Raw genomic sequence first — 22,689 nt, 5'->3', positions numbered from 1 at the left:
ACAGAAGTCTTAACACATCATACTGTTGTTACTCTTTTCAGCCTTCTCCTTAAGGCGTCAGCATGCTTCAGAACCGAACAAGTATGCTCACATACTGCCTTAACGGCAATAAGAGTTATGTTTGTCCATTTTGAGACGCCGTAGCCAGTACACACTTCCTCAAAATAGTCAGAAACAATTTGATGTACATTCCGCCATCTACTGTGCGGGTGAATAATAAGGATCCCAAAAAAACTATCAAAAAATATATTACCTAAACAAAATCAAACTGCTTTTCTGTAAAAAAACAAATTGTAATCACATCCCTACACAGGCTCCTGTGAGGGAGGGACATTTCCTAGAGACAATAGTCTTGCAGTGCTTCTGCCATGAAGTCTTCGAGACCCAAAAACTTCTCGCCTGCAGATATAATGATATCCAGCTTCTTGGACTTCTTAGACACTTGTGCTGTACAATTAATCACTGTGGCTATAAATGCCACAAAATCCACTTTCTTCACAATGAGTGTATCCAGATCACTCCATTGACTTAAAACACTAGCAACTGGTTGCAATACATCCACCGCCATATCTTCAACACTGTTGCCTCTTGTCCCTTCGACTCTCTTCACCGCCTCCACATAGGAGACCTGCTGCACAGCCCTGATCCTTAACACCTCAACCTCCTTCACCCTAACAGGGAACTCAAGGAAGTCCGGAGTATGATCTCCACCACAATTGCAACATTTTCCATTGACAGATTCTTCAATACTATGCTTCTCCCATTTGCAAACATTTGACACGTGACCATATCCTTTACAGTTCCCACACTGTAATGGTTTGGACACAAATGTTCTCACTGCACACCTCACATATCCAAGCTTCACATATTCAGGTAGAGTCTCCTCAAACAACAATATCAATAGGCTTTTCTCCTCCCTTCCATTTACCATACGGATCAGGCGTCGTGCAATGAACACTCCTGGGATTCCAACGAGACTCCAGCTATAACTCCTTTGGCAGGCGCCCTGCTCCAAAGATCAATACATGTTACTTCTGACGTGGACAATTTTGCCAGATCCAGTGCACGCTTCTTCTGTTCTTCATCAACACAATTAACCAAAACAAGGCCGCTTCTAGTCACCAGGCTTGAATCCACCTTTCCCACTGCTTTCTTCACAGTCCTCGATATTACAAATGGATTTCCCAAATGAATCTCCTTGTCCAAAAAACGCAGTCCAATAAGAAATTAATTATTGGACCGGTCCTTGTCTTCTACTACAACTTTTGCTTGTTTTGTTCCATTCTTTGATTTCACTATTTTCCATTAATTGTCACACACTTCACTTGCCGCACTTTCAAATTCAAGCACAGTCGCCATTTCCTCTCTCGTTGTCTCTTCGGCTACCGATTTCAGCTTGCCTCAAGAAAAAAAATTATGTGCCCGAAAAGCTGAAAAAAACCTTACCGAAGTCCAAAACAAACAAAAACGTCACAAAATGTCGTCATAATATACTGTATGCACGAACTCGTCCAAACTGTTTCGGCTGGGTAGCATGCAAGCGCCTTTACGTGGTGTTGGTGGAGTAGGTGTCCTTGTTCGCCGACCGTCTGGTATAAATCTCTCTCTTCTGCTGCTTCCATATGGACTAGTAGTGGCCTTCCCCGCACAGGACAACATCATGTATGGGTGGTCCTCTGTAGCTCAGCTGGTAGAGCACGGCGCTTGTAACACCAAGGTAGTGGGTTCGATCCCCGGGACCACCCATACACAAAAAATTTATGCACGCATGACTGTAAGTCGCTTTGGATAAAAACGTCTGCTAAATGGCAGGTATGTGAGCAGTTATGGTAGAAGCTGGTTCTTCACTTTCCTTAATTCTTCTAATAACAAAAAATGGGGACAGTGTTCCGTCCCCCATCCTTTTCCTTAATGCTGAACATGGTTTCAATACATTTTTTACATAATTCACAACTGGTTTTCAAATGTACTATGATGTAGTTATAATTTGAAGGTTGACTTATTAACAGCTCTCTCTCTCACCCTGTGACAGTAGCAGAGGGCCTATGTTGAACACTACAACTTCGCCCATACCCACAGCACAGACACCTATCAACGCAGTGTCCCCTCCCTCCACGCTCCTCCTCTACCCCTCTGTGGACATCGATGCACATATACTGTACATCACATCATGTAGCTATATTTGTATATGTCAATTTTTTAGGGAACTTGATCATTTGTGTGTAGAAGTGGGAATCTGTATATGTGCTGGAGAGTAATCTGTCTTTCCACAGGTTTCACTCTAATCCTGGCTGCTACAGCAGGTCATGTTGAGGTGGAGATCCTGATGGATAAAGGAGGGGACATTGAAGCCCAGTCTGAGAGAACCAAAAGCACAATATAGTTGAACATGTTGATGCTCTCATTGTCACTGAAAGTCTTACATGTGTTGACTCATACTGCTTTTTTTATTCCTTTGCATGGTTGAGCAGGATGGATGCCACACACCACTAACTCAAGCTGAACTGGAAGAGGTGGCTGCAGCTAGGGTCCATGTTGTGTCTACAACCGTCTCCACACTGACAGGAAAAGACACACATTGCTGTAAAGGATCCTGCCCGACCCAAATGCTTCAAATGGCACAATTACATAAGAGGCTGCCTGTTTGACAGGTGTTTATCAAACGGAAACCACCAGAACACTATCCCTCACAAGATAGACTAAATAAAGTGATTGTTTGCTTGAAACTGTTATCATAAACAAATGATTAATTACATGTTGACTACATGTTTTGTTACCGTTTCCTGATAGGATTTTATAGATCCTGACTGCTGTCTCTAGGTTAGTCTTGTCTGGCACAAACTATTGTAGCTGAATTCATTGCTAATACCCCCATGAATGCCAGGCCATCCGTCTGTGAGCTGAAGCTGAAGCGCAGATGGGTCATGCAGCTAGACAATGGTCCAAAACACACAGTCAAGTCTACATGAAAATTGTTAAAAAGCAACACATTTGAAGTTTTGGACTGGCCTAGTCAAAGTCTAGACCTAATCCCAATTGAGATGTTGTGACAGGACTTGAAACAAGCAGTTAGTTCATGCTTGAAAACCGACAAATGTCGCTGAGTTGAAGAAGTTCTGCATGCAAAAATGGGACAAAATCCTCCACAGCGATGTGAGAGACTGATGAGCAACTACAGAAAGCATTTGGTTGCAGTCATTGTAGCTAAAGGTGGCACAACCAGTTATTGAGTGTAAGGGGCAATTACTTTTGCTCACAGGGGAATTGGGTAACTTTGTTAATAAAATAAGTATACATTTTTTTGTAAACTCAATTTCCTTTTATTATTTTATTAGGTTTTGGTTGAAGATCTGAGAACATTCAGTATAAAAAATAAATGCCTGTAGCCTGGTCCATCAAACTATGCCAGAGCCTGACCCATAAAACCATATTAAAATTGTAGGATGTTTCAGAATATGACGACACGAATTGTTTTCTGTTGTAGTAGTGGTATACCTCAGTATCAATCAGTTTTCATTAGAACTTTGACCTTCTCATAAACCATGCTGTAACATGACACAAAATGGCCTAATAACCGCCGAGCATATACGGAACGTTAAATTCCACACTCAAATTCTAAGGGACATCTTTCTGTGAACGCAGACTTGTAAAGTGTTATTTCTATACACTGCCGCAGCTATTGTTGTGGCAGTGAAAGTAAATCATTTAGAGGGAAAAGGGGATTTGTTTTAGAAAGGACATTTTCCAATACTATACTTGGATTATAAGCGTAATATCTGTGTCTAAATTGTACAGTTTGTTTGATTTGGAGCCAAGAACGAGCACTACTGCTACTGGACGATGGTAAACTAACGTCAGCTTGTTAGCTAGCTATTACAGTAGCTAAGCTGACTGGCTAAGCATAGCTAGCTACACATATCACCAGTGAACGTGGATATTATTGTACTTATTTAGCTAGCTAGGTTAGCTAACTAGTTATACAAGAACTGAACGCGCACTAGACTATTTTGTTGTTGTGTTTATACAGTATTTCTGTTGCCTTCTGCGGTGAGCTAACTTCGCTAGCTAGCTAGTATTGCGCCTGCACAACAGGCCTCATTTCTTGCGGTAACGTTAGTTAGCTATCTATATATCCTGCTAGTACTAGCCAGTGCCCTATATTAGCTAAATAACAGTTGTCAATCAAAATGTGCAGTTTGTATTGTTATTGACGTGTATTCGAGTAGCTATTTGGTTTAACTAGCTAGCTACATACACCTAGCAAATGTAATGCTAACGTCAGCTAGTCCAAATCATTGCTAACTGCTATGGTTGCTTACGCTTCACCGACCAGGTTAATATTAACGTACATGTTTAGGTATGACAAGGCTAGTTAGTTACAAACTCAGAATCTTCCCTGGCAAGCTAGATCGTGCCGGGAGACTGTACAGGTGTATATAGCCAGATAAAGTTACTGTATCTAGCTACAACGTCGATGTTGCCTTGGGCTAGCTACCTACTAACGTTAGTTATCAATATTAACAGTTGTGCAACTGACAGTGAGCTAGCTAACAATAGACAGAGAATAGATATGTGACGTTGTATTGTAAACCAGGTATTCCAAGATTATGTTGTTAGCTACCAGCTAAGTGACACTCCTTTTGCCCAAACATAACGTTACTGTCACTATAATCATGTAGCTTCCTCTTTTCTGCCAACTGTCAGACGTTTCATTTGTTGAACTGGATTAGTGTCACTGTTTCAGAACTCTGTTGTTGCAGCAAGCTACCTTTACTGCACATATGCTAGTTCCCTCCATCCATAGCACTCACACCACTTTGAGAGGTTAGGCTACCTCTTTCTAATGAGTTTGCTGCTTTATCTGCATCTGTTGCCATGGTTACAGAGCCAACCCTGTCACTATGATAAGATGATGAATAATTTAGCCTTGACTGGAGGAGTAGCAAATTATCTTGAACAGTTGGTTATTAAACTATTAAGCCCACTTATGTTACCATCTCATGTTTGTCATTCATGCAAAATGCATGCAGTGTTTCTGCATTCAAGACAATTCATATTCTCATTAGATACATTTGTCTCTAGTAACCAAATATATTATCATATACACATGACTTGGTAGAATCTAAATTAACATATTTACATACAAAAACACAGCAATGAAACAAGATCAGGTTACGCCTACATAATCTTGAAATCATAATTCTGCGCTCTTGTCTCCTTTTAAATCATGGTTGTTTTTTTTCTTTGTAATTTCTCTGCCTTCAATGTATTATTCAATTACACTTGAAGGATCTCCTTCTCCATGCCGGAAATCAGCCCCGCCATGCACATGGTAAACAGAAGCCGAGGGCAGCAGGGTTTAGGTTTCAAGCTGAAGCAAAGCCCAATCCAGTCAGCCATATTCCCCCCAGGCAGCACTGCACTGCGGTGGACAGGCACACTTACTGACACTGTATTATAGTTACAATATTCAGGACCAGTGAAGGTCAGACCTCAGGCCCAGCTGCTAGGTCCTGATCAAGGGGAGGCTGGAGTCAATATAACACTGACTAGGCTAATCTCTTACAATATGTCATACATTAGCACCTGTCTAGAGAGCAGCTTTGTATGGCAGGGGAACTATTCTAATCATTTTGCTGTGTAGTGTAGTCTATAATGGAAGCAGTTTTGAAAGAGTGCATATATTGATGAGCTAATTTATTTAGATTTTTGACTTTTTCACTTGAATGTCAACACAGATTATTGCAATCCCAACGTTCTACGATCCAACATTTTATTTTATACTTCAGAGCCTGCACTATGTGACTTATACAAATGTGTGCTCCTTTCTTATGTTTTTTGTTGTGTGTTTGTTTGCAGGTCTCTTGGCAGGGTGCTCTCCTGATTGCTACTTGAAGGGGGTCTTCCAATATCATCTGCCACTCTGAAGAGAAGACCCCACCTTGTCTCTGTGTTGGATTGTGGCCTCTCTCTTCATCACCTTATGGAGGAGTAGCTCTTGACAGTTTAATTACACGCGATAAAACTAAACGTGACACAGAGCAACTGAGAAGAGAGCAACAACGAGCAAAGAGACAATGTCATCCAACAGAAGTCAGAACCCTCATGGGCTCAAACAGATTGGCCTGGACCAGATCTGGGATGACCTGCGAGCAGGAATACAGCAGGTGTACACCAGACAGAGCATGGCCAAAGCACGATACATGGAACTCTACACGTATCCTTCCACATAGATACACTGCGAGGCTTCTCTGACTAATGTATTTCCTTTGTAACTTCCCGGTGTGTGTTTATTAATAATATTTATTTATTTATATTATTTATATTAAGGGGGATAGCTAACGGATGGTTTCTATGCCTGGTAAGTCAAACAAAATGGCAAAGCTGGAAAAACAAAAATTGTTTTGTTTTTATGGCACAGACACCAGCACAGGTTTGCCTCAGTTTAAAGCATAATTGGGGATAATCCATTTGTCAGTATTTTCAGTTTCTACATTTATGTTGTTGCCTTAACCCACCACCCAGACATGTTTATAACTACTGTACCAGTGTGCACCAGTCTAATCAGGCCCGTGGGGCAGGGCCCCCGCCATCCAAACCCTCCAAAAAGGCCCCCACCCCAGGAGGGGCCCAGTTTGTGGGCCTGGAGCTCTACAAGAGACTCAAGGAATTCCTCAAGAACTACCTGACCAACCTGCTCAAGGTAATGCTCTTTCCCGTACCTTTTAAATGGACTGAGGTCAATGAAGCGACTGAATGAATTGGCCTACTGGTTAATTCTCCATAAGCCCTTTCAAAGGAGGTTAAAGGAAGCATATCAAATATCCTACCACATTTGCATGCTTATCTTTAACTAAATATCAGTATCTTATTCTCCTCCCTCTCTGTTCCCTTCATCTGCAGGATGGAGAAGACCTGATGGATGAGAGTGTATTAAAGTTCTACACACAGCAGTGGGAAGACTACAGATTCTCCAGCAAAGTGCTGAATGGTATCTGTGCCTACCTCAACCGGCACTGGGTCCGCCGTGAGTGTGATGAGGGGCGCAAAGGGATCTACGAAATCTACTCCGTAAGACGATAAACAATACTTTTCTTAACCCAAATCTCATATTCTTCGATGGTTTTCTCAACCATATCCATTGCCCCATCCTTTCCTCTCCTTTCAGCTCGCTTTGGTGACATGGAGGGAATGTCTTTTCAGACCTTTGAATAAACAAGTGAGTATCCCCTCAGATCAGCTGTGGAAAAGTTATTCCCAGTCTTAGTTGATTAGTGAGTAGATTGTGAAAGTGTACAATTTGTTGAAAGCATTTACCCTATATTTCTTTCCCCCCACAACTAAGGTCACAAATGCTGTATTGAAGCTCATCGAGAAGGAACGTAACGGAGAGACCATCAACACCAGGCTTATCAGTGGAGTCGTCCAATCCTATGGTAAGCCCTGGCATATTTTAATTGTGTGTTGGTCAACCAATATGAAACTGTTGTGCAAAATCTGACAGTGGAGGTTGTGTGTTTTTCAGTTGAGTTGGGTCTCAATGAGGATGATGCCTTTGCCAAAGGCCCCACTTTGTCGGTCTACAAAGAGTACTTTGAGACTCAGTTCTTGGCGGACACCGAGCGCTTCTACACACGAGAGAGCACAGAGTTCCTGCAACAAAACCCTGTTACTGAGTACATGAAGAAGGTTGGTTATCAAACCTGTGCATCGAGCGAAATAGTAGCTGTATCTGTAGCCTTTGTTTAGGGTAAAAATTTTAACCGAATCCCTCTCTTTGTCTCTCTCTCCATCTCTATCTGTCTCCCTCTGTTCTCTTTTTCTCCTTCTCTGTCTCTCTCTCAGGCGGAGGCACGTCTTTTGGAGGAGCAGCGGAGGGTGCAGGTGTACCTCCACGAGAGCACGCAGGACGAACTGGCCCGCAAGTGTGAGCAGGTGCTCATCGAGAAGCACCTGGAGATCTTCCACACAGAGTTCCAGAATCTTCTGGACGCTGACAAAAATGAAGGTACAGAGGAAAGTCCAGATGGCAATTGCCAGACTTGCCTTTTTGCTTTATATGTACTTTCCATAAATGTATACACCGTGTACTAAACATTAGGAACACCTGCTCATTCCATGACAGACTGACCAGGTGAAAGCTATGATCCCTTATTGATGTCACTTGTTAAATCCACTTCAATCAGTGTAGATGAAGGGGAGGAGACGCGTTAAAGAAGGATTTTTAAGTCTTGAGACAATTGAGACATGGATTGTGTATGTGTGCCATTCTGAGGGTGAATGGACAAGACAAACGATTTAAGTATCTTTGAACGGGGTATGGTAGTAGATGCCAGGCCCACCGGTTTGAGTGTGTCAAGAACTGCAACGTTGCTGGGTTTTTCACACTCAACAGATTCCCGTGTGTATCAAGAATGGTCCACCTACCAAAGGACATCCAGTCAACTTGACACAACTGTGGGAAGCATTGGAGTCAATATGGGCCAGCATTGCTGTGGAATGCTTTTGACACCTTGTAGAGTCCATGCCCCGACGAATTGAGGCTGTTCTGAGGGCAAAAGGGGGTGTCACTCAATATTAGGAAGGTGTTCCTAATGTTTTGTACTCTCAGTGTATGTACTTCTAAATGTACATTTACTGTATATGTACTTTCCATGTGAGCTTTGGCTGTGTAAATGTATGTTTGTGGTCATCACCATTTATTCTCTCATATCTCTCTCTCTGTGTAGACCTTGGGCGGATGTACAATTTGGTGTCCCGGATCACTGATGGGTTGGGAGAGCTGAAGAAACTCCTGGAGACGCACATATACAACCAGGGCCTTGCTGCTATAGAGAAGTGTGGAGAAGCGGCTCTCAATGTAAGAACTACAGTGGATTTAATAGTGACATTTACACATACAGTTGTGGTCAAAAGTTTTGAGAATGACACAAGTATTGGTCTTCACAAAGTTTGCTGCTTCAGTGTTTTTAGATATTTTAGTCAGATGTTACTATGGTATACTGAAGTATAATTACAAGCACTCCATAAGTGTCAAAGGCTTTTATTGACAATTACATTAAGTTTATGCAAAGAGTCAATATTTGCAGTGTTGACCCTTCTTTTTCAAGACCTCTGCAATCCGCCCTGACATGCTGTCAATTAACTTCTGGGCCACATCGTGACTGATGGCAGCCCATTCTTGCATAATCAATGCTTGGAGTTTGTCAGAATTTGTGGGGTTTTGTTTTTCCACCCGCCTCTTGAGGATTGACCACAAGTTCTCAATGGGATTAAGTTCTGGGGAGTTTCCTGGCCATGGACCCAAAATTTTGATGTTTTGTTCCCCGAGCCACTTAGTTATCACTTTTGTCTTATGGCAAGGTGCTCCATCATGCTGGAAAAGGCATTGTTCGTCACCAAACTGTTCTTGGATGGTTGGGAGAAGTTGCTCTTGGAGGATGTGTTGGTACCATTCTTTATTCATGGCTGTGTTCTTAGGCAAAATTGTGAGTGAGCCCACTCCCTTAGCTGAGAAGCAACTCCACATATGAATGGTATCAGGATGCTTTACTGTTGGCAAGACACAGGACTGATGGTAGTGCTCACCTTGTCTTCTCCGGACAAGCTTTTTTCCAGATGCCCCAAACAATCAGAAAGGGGATTCATCAGAGAAAATGACTTTACCCCAGTCCTCAGCAGTCCAATCCCTGTACCTTTTGCAGAATATCAGTCTGTCCCTGATGTTTTTCCTGGAGAGAAGTGGCTTTCTCGCTGCCCTTCTTGACACCAGGCCATCCTCCAAATGTCTTCGCCTCACTATGCGTGCAGATGCACTCACACCTGCCTGCTGCCATTCCTGAGCAAGCTCTGCACTGGTGGTGCCCCGATCCCGCAGCTGAATCAACTTTAGGAGACGGTCCTGGCGCTTGCTGGACTTTCTTGGGTGCCCTGAAGCCTTCTTCACAACAATTGAACCTCTCTCCTTGAAGTTCTTGATGATCCGATAAATGGTTGATTTAGGTGCAATCTTACTAGCAGCAATATCCTTGCCTGTGAAGCCCTTTTTGTGCAAAGCAATGATGACGGCACGTGTTTCCTTGCAGGTAACCATGTTTTTTGGGGGATTAAGTTCATTTTCATGGCAAAGAGGGACTTTGCAATTAATTGCAATTAATCTGATCACTCTTCATAACATTCTGGAGTATATGCAAATTGCCATCATAAAAACAGAGGCAGCAGACTTTGTGAAAATTAATATTTGTGTCATTCTCAAAAATTTGACAACGACTGTACTTTTTACCCAAAGGTTCACATCTTTATTGGATTAATCTGAGACACTGTCCAGTTCTCTTGGGTTATCCTTGACTTTATTGTTTTCATTTACTTTACCACAGGATCCCAAAATGTATGTCCAGACCATCTTAGATGTCCACAAGAAGTATAATGCTTTAGTAATGTCAGCGTTCAACAACGACGCTGGTTTTGTTGCTGCTCTGGACAAGGTATGTTCATAGCTTACTATATTTTGTGGTGTAAGAGGTTTTCATATGGTGTCACGCACACTGTTGCTGTTGTTACGTTTGAAGCCTTTTTTCCAGGCCTGTGGACGCTTCATAAACAACAATGCTGTGACCAAGATGGTGCAGTCGTCCAGCAAATCCCCAGAGCTGCTGGCTAGATACTGTGACTCTCTGTTGAAGAAGAGGTGTGTCACTCAGTCTCTCCTCTGGTGCATTCACCCAATACATAACTCCAGACCCACAGTTTGATATTAAAGTCTACGCACGCACGCCTGAGAGCAGTAGCCTGCACTCCAGTATTGCTATTGACATTTGTTCTGAAATGGTTCATATTGACATTGATTTTAAAATAAATTATTTATTTCGCACAGCTCAAAGAACCCAGAGGAGGCAGAGCTGGAAGACACACTAAACCAAGTGGTGAGTTGGGGGACTGCTTTTTTTCAAGTGTTCAGCTGTCACACTGGCCGTGTCTGAATACCCATATTAGCGTACTACATACTTAAACTACAGATTATGTACTCATTGTCGCATACTATTCAGCACATACTGTTTAGTGAAAAAGTATGCAGTATGCCACGGCTGCAACGCAGTAGCAGCTCCTGACTGGCTGAGTAGGTGAGGCCGGGCCGAGTGCGGGAGGATTTTTCCAAATTGAACAGACATGAGGTGCTTTCGGTTCGCGTAAATGTTTGCCATGTTGCGGAATGGTTGGTTCTGAACTATACTTTTCCCAAAATGTTCTTGAACGGACTTTGAGGTACGTTTGTTCCCGTTTGATGGTTGTGGTGAGATGTGGCTTGAAGCAATGAGTGACGTATTTAATGGGCAGTGGCCATGCTGACAGCGTTCCCCAACCCCCAACACAACTCCTCCCTGTTTTTCAACTGGTCGTTCAGTACGGCATCGTTTCCGTTCAATTGAATGTTCAGGAACGTAAAAACGCAGCCCTGCATCGCATTAACCAGCCTGACAATAGCTCATTTCCAATTCGATACATTTCTCTAAACTGAGTAGAATAGGAATGGAGTTATAGGCATACTCAGGCTGGTAATAGGCAGACTATCACATTCGACCTATAGCGTAGCCCATATAGTCCATCTATCCTATTTATACTGAACAAAAATATAAACACAACATGCAACAATTTCAAAGATTTTACTGTTACAGTTCATATGAGGAAATCAGTCAATTTCAATAAATAAATTAGGCCCTAATCTATGGATTTCACATGACTGGGAATACAGTTATGCATCTGTTGTTCACAGATACCTTAAAATAAATCGGCCTCACAAGTGGCCTCAGGATCTCGTCACATTGTTTTTGTGCTTTCAAATTGCCATTGATAAAATGCAATTGTGTTCGTTGTGCGTAGCTTATGCCTGCCTGCCCATACCATAACCCCACCACCACCATGGGGCACTCTGTTCACAACGTTGACATCAGCAAACCGCTCGCCCACACGACGCCATACACATGTTCTGCGGTTGTGAGGCTGGTTGGACGTACTGACAAATTCAAAAAAATTAACATGACATAACGCAGCCACATCCTGAGTCCCCGGTGCTGACACATTCAGATATCAAAATATGGTTTAGTAGTTAGTTTAAAAGCTCTGACGAAAGCCAAGAGAACAATAAACACTTTTCAATAAGAAAACAGAAATCCACTTTGGGTTCAAAAAAAAAAAAGAGAGAAAAAAGACTTGTTTGGCTACTTGAAGAGAACTATGACCTATCACTCGCAGCCCACCTCTTCCAATGCATTGTGGAAAAGTGTGCATCGAATTCTACTAGATGAAGACCCAAAATGAGTTTAACATCCAGGTATTTAAACCATTAAAACACGTTCTATTTTCGCATACTGAGAATGCATCATGCGCGATTTCGTTGTTTCCCGCTATTCGTTGATTTCGGTAGCACCTCCCAATATCAAATTGATTAGCTGTGGTCAAAGCCGAAATGAGTATGACATCAGGGCATTTAAAGTATACTACATTTTTGAAACGTTGCATACTATTAAACTTGATTTTTTTCGCATCTTCAAACAGCCTACTATTTAGGACGCAAGTATGGGTATTCGTACACGGCCACTGGTACTTCATCTGGATGTCTAGAGAAGACGGGATGAAAACTTGGACTTCCACAACTGCCTGCCCTCCATTGCAGACCCAATCTCCTCTCCCTCCTTCAGCCCGATGTTGCATTTTAGTTGGTTTACAGTATGTGACGTGATCTCTATTCACAACTCTATATCTAACTGTTATGTGTTCTCTTCCCTAGATGGTTGTCTTCAAGTACATAGAGGACAAAGATGTGTTCCAGAAGTTCTACGCCAAGATGCTGGCTAAGCGGTTAGTCCATCAGAACAGCGCCAGTGACGATGCTGAAGCCAGTATGATCTCCAAACTGAAGGTAGTACACGACTGAAATCTTGGTCACCTCATGACAATGCCTTTAATTGCCTTGAAACACATTTGATCAGTTTGCAGTTTTTGTGATATTGCCATTACATTTTGATTGGTTTGTTGATTTACAATCCGTAAGATATTCTCTGGTTGCTCAGTCTTTGGACTGTGTTTTACCTGGGATCACCCCTGTTTTAATAGCATGTCCTGCCCCCAACAGCAAGCGTGCGGCTTCGAGTACACCTCTAAACTCCAGCGCATGTTCCAGGACATCGGAGTCAGCAAAGACCTAAATGAACAATTCAAAAAGCACCTCACCAACTCTGAGCCTTTGGACTGTGAGTATAATGTGACTAATGAGCAAAACTGCAAGACTGATTACGTGACTTCCGTCTCGCTTCCGCATTGTCTCCGTGCTGCTGTGCTGTTTGTTGCTACTTGGCTACCTGCCAAACTATTCACGTTTTACTTTTAATAAACGTTTAATCAATCTCTGTGTTCAACAAATTTACCAACTTTTTAGTTTTGTCCTCACTCATCTTTTTTCGTTAAACTTTTTCACCCCGGACGTTTTATCCCGAGACAGAAGAGTCATTTTCCTGTGCGTTTTAGCTGCCAATTTTACTTTATTTTCATTTTTCCATCGCAACTTTTTTCCCTTATTCAACTTTTTCACTCCGGACGCTTTATCTGGACATGGTTCGTCAACATCTTCAACAGCCGAAGCTAAGTAGTAACATTAACATGATGTCTTCTAATTGCAGTCGCTGTACTCATAATATACAGGAGAGCGATCGCCTTACGGCGAGAATAGCTGTGCTACAAGCCCAGCTTCAGGCGCAATCGTTAGGCAAGGGTAATTTCAGTGTAGGAAAGGAAGAAACAGCGTCTGTGCCACCAGTAAGTACAGACAGTAACGTTAGTATAAATCCCCCGCACAGTCCCCGCGGCGGACAACTTTCTCATGGCTTCTGGAGGGAAATACTGTTGGAATGCTCAACCGGTGTCGCTCATTCAGCCGACAGAAACCTTCAACCGGTTTTCCCCATTATGTAGCGAGTCGGAGTCTGAGTCTGAGTCTTCTCTTGTCTCTACTCTTCCCGTTACGGGGTCTGAGACGCCGAAGGCTCCCACCATTAGCTCTGACAAATTGAAAACCCTAGTCATTGGCGACTCCATTACCCGCAGTATTAGACTTAAAACGAATCACCCAGCGATCATACACTGTTTACCAGGGGGCAGGGCTACCGACGTTAAGGCTAATCTAAAGATGGTGCTGGCTAAAGCTAAAACTGGCGAGTGTAAGAGTATAGAGATATTGTTATCCACGTCGGCCCAACTTGATGTTAGGATGAAACAGTCAGAGGTCACCAAGTGCAACATAGCTTCAGCTTGTAAATCAGCTAGAAAGATGTGTCGGCATCGAGTAATTGTCTCTGGCCCCCCCTCCCAGTTAGGGGAAGTGGCGAGCTCTACAGCAGAGTCTCAGCACTCAATCGCTGGTTGAAAACTGTTTTCTGCCCCTCCCAAAAGATAACATTTGTGGATAATTGGCCCTCTTTCTGGGACTCACCCACAAACAGGACCAAGCCTGACCTGCTGAGGAGTGACGGACTCCATCCTAGCTGGAGGGTGCTCTCCTCTTATCTACCAACATAGATAGGGCTCTAACTCCTCTAGCCCCCACAGTGAAATAGGGTGCAGGCCAGGCAGCAGGCTGTTAGCCAACCTGCCAGCTTAGTGGAGTCTGCCAATAGCATAGTCAGTGTAGTCAGCTCAGCCATACCCATTGAGACTGTGTCTGTGCCTCGACCTAGGTTGGGCAAAACTAAACATGGCGGTGTTCACCCTAGCAATCTTATTAGGATAAAGACCTCCTCCATTCCTGCCATTATTGAAAGAGATCGTGATACCTCACATCTCAAAATAGGGTTACTAATGTTAGATCCCTCACTTCAAAGGCAGTCATAGTCAATGAACTAATCACTGATCATAATCTTGATGTGATTGGCCTGACTGAAACATGGCTTAAGCCTGATGAATTTGCTGTGTTAAATGAGGCATCACCTCCTGGTTACACTAGTGACCATATTCCCCGTGCATCCCGCAAAGGCGGAGGTGTTGCTAACATTTACGATAGCAAATTTCAATTCACAAAAAAAAAAATGGCGTTTTCATCTTTTGAGCTTCTAGTCATGAAATCTATGCAGCCTACTCAATCACTTTTTATAGCTACTGTTTACAGGCCTCCTGGGCCATATACAGCGTTCCTCTCTGAGTTTCCTGAATTCCTATCAGACCTTGTAGTCATAGCAGATCATATTCTAATTTTTGGTGATTTTAATATTCACATGGAGAAGTCCACAGACCCACTCCAAAAGTCTTTCGGAGCCATCATCGACTCAGTGGGTTTTGTCCAACATGTCTCTGGACCTACTCACTGCCACAGTCATACTCTGGACCTAGTTTTGTCCCATGGAATAAATGTTGTAGATCTTAATGTTTTTCCACAAAATCCTGGACTATCGGACCACCATTTTATTACGTTTGCAATCGTAACAAATAATCTGCTCAGACCCCAACCAAGGAGCATCAAAAGTCGTGCTATAAATTCTCAGACAACACAAAAATTCCTTGATGCCCTTCCAGACTCCTTCTGCCTACCCAAGGACGTCAGAGGACAAAAATCAGTTAACCACTTAACTGAGGAACTCAATTTAACCTTGCGCAATACCCTAGATGCAGTTGCACCCCTAAAAACGAAAAACATTTGTCATAAGAAACTAGCTCCCTGGTATACAGAAAATACCCGGAGCTTTGAAGCAAGCTTCCAGGAAATTGGAACGGAAATGGCGCCACACCAAACTGGAAGTCTTCCGACTAGCTTGGAAAGACAGTACCGTGCAGTACCGAAGAGCCCTCACTGCTGCTCGATCATCCTACTTTTCCAACTTAATCGAGGAAAATAAGAATAATCCAAAATTTATTTTTGATACTGTTGCAAAGCTAACTAAAAAGCAGCATTCCCCAAGAGAGGATGGCTTTCACTTCAGCAGTAATAAATTCATGAACTTCTTTGAGGAAAAGATCATGACCATTAGAAAGCAAATTACGGACTCCTCTTTGAATCTGCGTATTCCTCCAGGGCTTAGCTGTCCTGGATCTGCACAGCTCTGCGAGGGCCTGGGATCGGGAGAGACACTTAAGTGTTTTAGTACTATATCTCTTGACACAATGATGAAAATAATCATGGCCTCTAAACCTTCAAGCTGCATACTGGATCCTATTCCTACTAAACTGCTGAAGGAGCTGCTTCCTGTGCTTGGCCCTCCTATGTTGAACATAATAAACAGCTCTCTATCCACCGGATGTGTACCAAACTCACTAAAAGTGGCAGTGATAAAGCCTCTCTTGAAAAAGCCAAACCTTGACCCGGAAAATATAAAAAACTATCGGCCTATATCGAATCTTCCATTCCTCTCAAAAATTTTAGAAAAAGCTGTTGCGCAGCAACTCACTGCCTTTCTGAAGACAAACAATGTGTACGAAATGCTTCAGTCTGGTTTTAGACCCCCATCATAGCACTGAGACTGCACTTGTGAAGGTGGTAAATGACCTTTTAATGGCGTCAGACCGAGGCTCTGCATCTGTCCTCGTGCTACTAGACCTTAGTGCTGCCTTTGACACCATCGATCACCACATTCTTTTGGAGAGACTGGAAACCCAAATTGGTCTACACGGACAAGTTCTGGCCTGGTTTAGATCTTACCTGTCGGAAAGATATCAGTTTGTCTCTGTGAATGGTCTGTCCTCCGACAAATCAACTGTACATTTCGGTGTTCCTCAAGGTTCCGTTTTAGGACCACTATTGTTTTCACTATATATTTTACCTCTTGGGGATGTTATTCGAAAACATAATGTTAACTTTCACTGCTATGCGGATGACACACAGCTGTACATTTCAATGAAACATGGTGAAGCCCCAAAATTGCCCTCGCTAGAAGCCTGTGTTTCAGACATAAGGAAGTGGATGGCTGAAAACTTTTTACTTTTAAACTCGGACAAAACAGAGATGCTTGTTCTAGGTCCCAAGAAACAAAGAGATCTTCTGTTAAATCTGACAATTCATCTTGATGGTTGTAAAGTCGTCTCAAATAAAACTGTGAAGGACCTCGGCGTTACTCTTGACCCTGATCTCTCTTTTGACGAACATATCAAGACTGTTTCAAGGACAGCTTTTTTCCATCTACGTAACATTGCAAAAATCAGAAATTTTCTGTCCAAAAATGATGCAGAAAAATTAATCCATGCATTTGTTACTTCTAGGTTAGACTACTGCAATGCTCTATTTTCCGGCTACCCGGATAAAGCACTAAATAAACTTCAGTTAGTGCTAAATACGGCTGCTAGAATCCTGACTAGAACCAAGAAATTTGATCATATTACTCCAGTGCTAGCTTCCCTACACTGGCTTCCTGTTAAGGCAAGGGCTGATTTCAAGGTTTTACTGTTAACCTATAAAGCGTTACATGGGCTTGCTCCTACCTATCTTTCCGAGTTGGTCCTGCCGTACATACCAATACGTACGCTACGGTCACAAGCGCACGAGCCTCCTAATTGTCCCTAGAATTTCTAAGCAAACAGCGGGAGGCAGGGCTTTCTCCTATAGATCTCCATTTTTATGGAACAGTCTGCCTACCCATGTGAGAGACGCAGACTCGGTCTCAACCTTTAAGTCTTTACTGAAGACTTATCTCTTCAGTAGGTCATATGATTGAGTGTAGTCTGGCCCAGGAGTGTGAAGGTGAAACGGAAAGGCTCTGGAGCAACGAACAGCCCTTGCTGTCTCTGCCGGGCCGGTTCCCCTCTCCACTGGGGTTCTCTGCCTCTAACCCTGTTGCAGGGGCTGAGTCACTGGCTTGCTGGTGCTCTTTCATGCCGTCCCCTGGGAGGGGTGCGTCACTTGAGTGGGTTGAGTTACTGACGTGATCTTCCTGTCTGGGTTGGCGCCCCCCCTTGGTTTGTGCTGTGGTGGAGACCTCTGTGGGCTATACTCGGCCTTGTCTCAGGATTGTAAGTTGGTGGTTGAGGATATCCCTCTAGTGGTGCGGGGGCTGTGCTTTGGCAGAGTGGGTGGGGTTATATCCTTCCTGTTTGGCCCTGTCCGGGGTTTCTTCGGATGGGGCCACAGTGTCTCCGGACCGCTCCTGTCTCAGCCTCCAGTATTTATGCTGCAGTAGTTTATGTGTCGGGGGGCTGGGGTTAGTTGGTTATACCTGGAGTACTTCTCCTGTCTTATCCAGTGTCCTGTGTGAATTTAAGTATGCTCTCTCTAATTCTCTCGTTCTCTCTTTCTCTCTGAGAACCTGAGCCCTAGGACCATACGTCAGGACTACCGGGCATGATGACACCTTGCTGTCCCCAGTCCGCCTGGCCTTGCTGCTATTCCAGTTTCAACTGTTCTGCCTGCGGTTACGAAACCCCTACCTGTCCCAGACCTGCTGTTTTCAACTCTTAATGATCGGCTATGAAAAGCCAACTGAGAGACCTGAGCACCTAGGACCATACGTCAGGACTACCGGCCGTGGTGACTCCTTGCTGTCCCCAGTCCGCCTGGCCTTGCTGCTATTCCAGTTTCAACTGTTCTGCCTGCGGTTATGGAACCCCTACCTGTCCCAGACCTGCTGTTTTCAACTCTTAATGATCGGCTATGAAAAGCCAACTGAGATTTATTCCTGATTATTATTTGACCATGCTTGTCACTTATGAACATTTTTGAACATCTTGGCATGGTTCTGTTATAATCTTCACCCGGCACAGCCAGAAGAGGACTGGCCACCCCTCATAGCCTGGTTCCTCTCTAGGTTTCTTCCTAGGTTTTGGCCTTTCTAGGGAGTTTTTCCTAGCCACCGTGCTTCTACACCTGCATTACTAGCTGTTTGGGGTTTTAGGCTGGGTTTCTGTACAGCACTTCGAGATATTAGCTGATGTAAGAAGGGCTATATAAAATAAAATTGATTGATTGATTGAAAAGGAGAGTTTCCAGATTCTGGGATTCATTATGATGTCAGAAAGGAGTTTATTGGAAACTCTGCTACCGAGATTAATCTACTGGGTTATCCTAACCAAACTGTAAAACAAAGAATCACTTTGAAACAAAAAACTATGGTAAGAAGATTGCTGATCTGTTTTCTGTTTGTGTGTGTATATCCCAGTGGACTTCAGCATCCAGGTCCTCAGTTCTGGTTCCTGGCCCTTCCAGCAGTCCTGTACATTCGCTTTGCCCTCTGAGGTAAGACACACTAACGGATCCCCTCCACTGTGACCCAATTGACTGACATTGATCCCTCTTTACTCACTGTTCTCTCTTTTCTTCTCTCCTACCCTCATTCAGCTGGAGAGGAGTTACCAAAGGTTCACGGCCTTCTACGCCAGCAGACACAGCGGGCGCAAGCTGACCTGGCTCTACCACCTGTCCAAAGGAGAGCTGGTCACCAACTGCTTTAAGAACAGATACACTCTACAGGCGAGTACAGATGTTGTCTCTCTGATCAGATAAAATGCAATAATGTCCTTTCAGACTCACACAAGTTAGGAATATTCATCAACCAACACTGTTGAACAAACATACTGGAGCGTACTGGTGTGTGCTCACTGTCAACAAGCAAAAATTCCACAAATCAACAATATGCATGTAGCTGAGTTGACATTGTATCCTGTACTGTTAGATGGTTTTGACGTATTCCCTGTTGCTCCTCCTGTCCTCCCAGGCTTCTACCTTCCAGATGGCCATCTTACTGCAGTACAACGCTGAGGACGTCTACACAGTGCAGCAGCTCACTGACAGCACGCAGATCAAGATAGTGAGTACTGACAACTCTAAGGGATCCAGTTACTGTCAGACAGACCATTCTCTTTGATGGATGGTTTTTCAAAGGAAGATGTTATGTTTTGATGTGAAGATATAAGCTGAAAGCAACAGCCACTAATTTGCTTCAAATACATTTTGATGACGGTTTGTTTGTTTTTTCCCAACAGGACATTTTGGTGCAAGTGTTGCAAATCTTGTTGAAGTCCAAATTGCTGGTAAATTTTGTGCCTCTTATTATCAGATAATAGACAGAAAAAACTCCAGTTGATAGGGAACCACCAGTCACCATTCAGCACTGTAGAGTCTCTTTGAAAGTTTTGACCTTCTTTTGTCCAGGTCCTGGAGGATGAGAATGCAAATGTGGATGAAGTAGAGTTCAAACCAGACACCTTAATAAAACTCTTCCTGGGATACAAAAAGTGAGTGATGACACACACCATGGCTGAGTCCCAAAGTGCACTATGTAGGGAATGGAGTGCCATTTGGGAAGCAGCCCATGTTATCAGTGTAGATCACAACTGTACAAATGGTGTAAAACAGATATTCATAATTGCTATGATGTTACTGTACTGTAATCGATTCCATGAATTGTTGCTGATAGCAGGTTTTGATTTTAATCTTGACAGCAAGAAACTTCGGGTGAACATTAACGTGCCAATGAAGACCGAGCAGAAGCAGGAGCAGGAAACCACTCACAAGAACATAGAGGAGGATAGGAAACTGCTAATACAGGTACACTGTCCATCAGTCCATCATCATGCTCCTCTGTTTCGCTGACATTTACACACGCACACACTCAAGTTCTCATTCACACTCACAGAAATCTATGTTTATCATCCATTGTGCACAAATGACTCTCTATTCTAGAATATTCACCCAGGGTCATTGTTGTCTAAGCATGCTCTGTTCTATTCCTCCACCCTACTGTAGGCAGCCATCGTGAGAATCATGAAGATGCGTAAAGTGCTGAAACATCAGCAGCTCCTGGCAGAGGTTCTGAACCAGCTGTCATCCAGGTTCAAACCAAGAGTCCCCGTCATCAAGGTAAATGATGCATTAGATTAGGGAACATTAGATGGCAATTTACCTTGTGACTCCAGAGGATTTCTTAGAACCACATACTGTAAATGCAACATCTGCCATGGTAGGAACGGTCTTGTTTGTGTCTTTCAGAAATGTAACAAATCTATACTGTGTTTTTACATTAGGGTTGTTTCCTGTAGGTTTATGGAAACTACTTTCTGTATGCAACATCTGCCATGTTAGTAATGGTAATAATGGTAATGTGTGTTTGTGTCTTTCAGAAATGCATCGACATCCTGATAGAGAAAGAGTACCTGGAGCGTGTCGACGGAGAGAAAGACACTTACAGCTACTTGGCTTAAAACCTTTTCATTGTTCTCCATCCTCCCTCCTTTCTTTTTTACGTTGTTTCTTGAGTAATAAACATAATTCTTTTTGACATTTGGCCAATGTTGTCAGGAATGCGAGCACGGAAGGAGAAAAATAAAATAAAAAATAAAAAAAAAGAAGAAAGAAAAGTCTTCTGAATCATCATCATCAAGGTCGTTGCTAAAGCTGGACTTCCCTTTAAACTCTGAGATTATGGGATAGCTGCTCGCCCAGTGTTTGTTTGAAGATCCCATCTGAACTGCTCAGGATCGACAGATACATTTTGATATGTAAATATGGACAGAGACCTTTACTCCTTTACCTTTATCTTGCAGAGTTAATAACATTACAAAAAACCCAATCAAAACCCTTCACAGCGAGGGTTGCATGCTACTGCCTATCTGCATTTAAGAAGCAAAAGGACATAATAGACAGAAGCTATGAAGACACTGCTGCTTTACATGGCAGTAGCAAATTAGGAACCTATGTTTTAAAAAAGATGATCAATTTTAGCTGCACTTCCAGAGCGGGATTTGTGTGTTTGAAAAAGGCCCTTAGAAGTGTAATCTGCATTGTTACCTGCTACCAGAAAACCATTTGTTATAGTGTGGTTCACTTTTTTTTTTATGTGGTAAATAAAAGTTAAAGGTTTCTGTATGCCCTCTGATGGTCTTTATTACTTCAAAACTGATGTAAAAGTTTGGATGATATGTTAGACATTAATGGATATATACTGTGCACTGAACTTGTGCTCAGTCTGTCACTTTGGGGGCCAGGGCTGTCATATAATTGGGGGTGTAGGCCTGCAGGAATGAAAAAGCATGTCACCTGGATATTTTAAGTCAGTGCTGGTTACTTGACATTGCAATCCAGAAATGACATACTCAGCTGTTCATCGCCAGTCATTTGTAAACTGTTAAACTCAAATAAAGCTTGTTGACAACAGGATAATTTGGGATTTTGTAGGTATTAGAACTGAAGGTTGCTATATGATCAGCTTTCATCAGAATGTACATCAATGTCACCGCAAACATTCATATGCAAACTAGCAGTGATGTAAAGTACTTAAGTAAAAAAAAACTTGAAAGTACTACTTAAGTAGTTTTTTGGGGTATCTGTTCTTTACTTTACTATTTATATTTTTGACAACTTTATACTTTTACTTCACTACATTCCTAAAGACAATTATATACTTTTTACTCCATATATTTTCCCTGACACCAAAAAGTACTTGTTGCATTTTGAATGCTTAGAAGGACAGGAAAAGTGTCTTAATTCACACGCTTATCAAGAGGATATCCCTGCTCATCCCTACTGCCTCTGATCTGGCGGACTCACTAAACACATGCTTCGTTTGTAAATTATGTCTGAGGGTTGGAGCGTGCACCTGGCTCTCCGTAAATAAATAAAAAACAAGAGAATGGTGCCGTGTGGTTTGCTTAATATAAGGAATTTGAAATTATATATACTTTTACTTTTGATACTTAAGTATATTTTAGCAATTACATTTACTTTCG

At 42.7% G+C, this 22,689-nt stretch overlaps 1 protein-coding gene across 1 annotated transcript; it reads left to right on the top strand.

Moving 5' to 3' along the window:
• Positions 1-3,636: 3,636 nt before the first annotated feature.
• Positions 3,637-22,120, top strand: LOC121580962 (cullin-1). Its single transcript, XM_041896199.2, has 22 exons — positions 3,637-3,843; positions 5,860-6,217; positions 6,526-6,703; positions 6,904-7,071; positions 7,169-7,219; positions 7,346-7,436; positions 7,526-7,689; positions 7,846-8,008; positions 8,730-8,860; positions 10,377-10,484; positions 10,581-10,687; positions 10,874-10,922; positions 12,785-12,916; positions 13,130-13,247; positions 19,125-19,201; positions 19,304-19,435; positions 19,680-19,772; positions 19,948-19,995; positions 20,117-20,199; positions 20,407-20,512; positions 20,711-20,824; positions 21,085-22,120. Exons 2-22 carry the CDS (start codon positions 6,078-6,080, stop codon positions 21,163-21,165), a joined length of 2,334 nt encoding a protein of 777 aa, XP_041752133.2. The 5' UTR covers positions 3,637-3,843; positions 5,860-6,077; the 3' UTR covers positions 21,166-22,120.
• The last annotated feature ends 569 nt before the right edge of the window (positions 22,121-22,689 follow it).

This window comes from Coregonus clupeaformis, chromosome 14, assembly GCF_020615455.1.
Source record: "Coregonus clupeaformis isolate EN_2021a chromosome 14, ASM2061545v1, whole genome shotgun sequence".
In the NCBI taxonomy this organism is placed as follows: Eukaryota; Metazoa; Chordata; class Actinopteri; order Salmoniformes; family Salmonidae; genus Coregonus; species Coregonus clupeaformis.
This window is presented reverse-complemented; position numbering and strand designations above follow the sequence as displayed.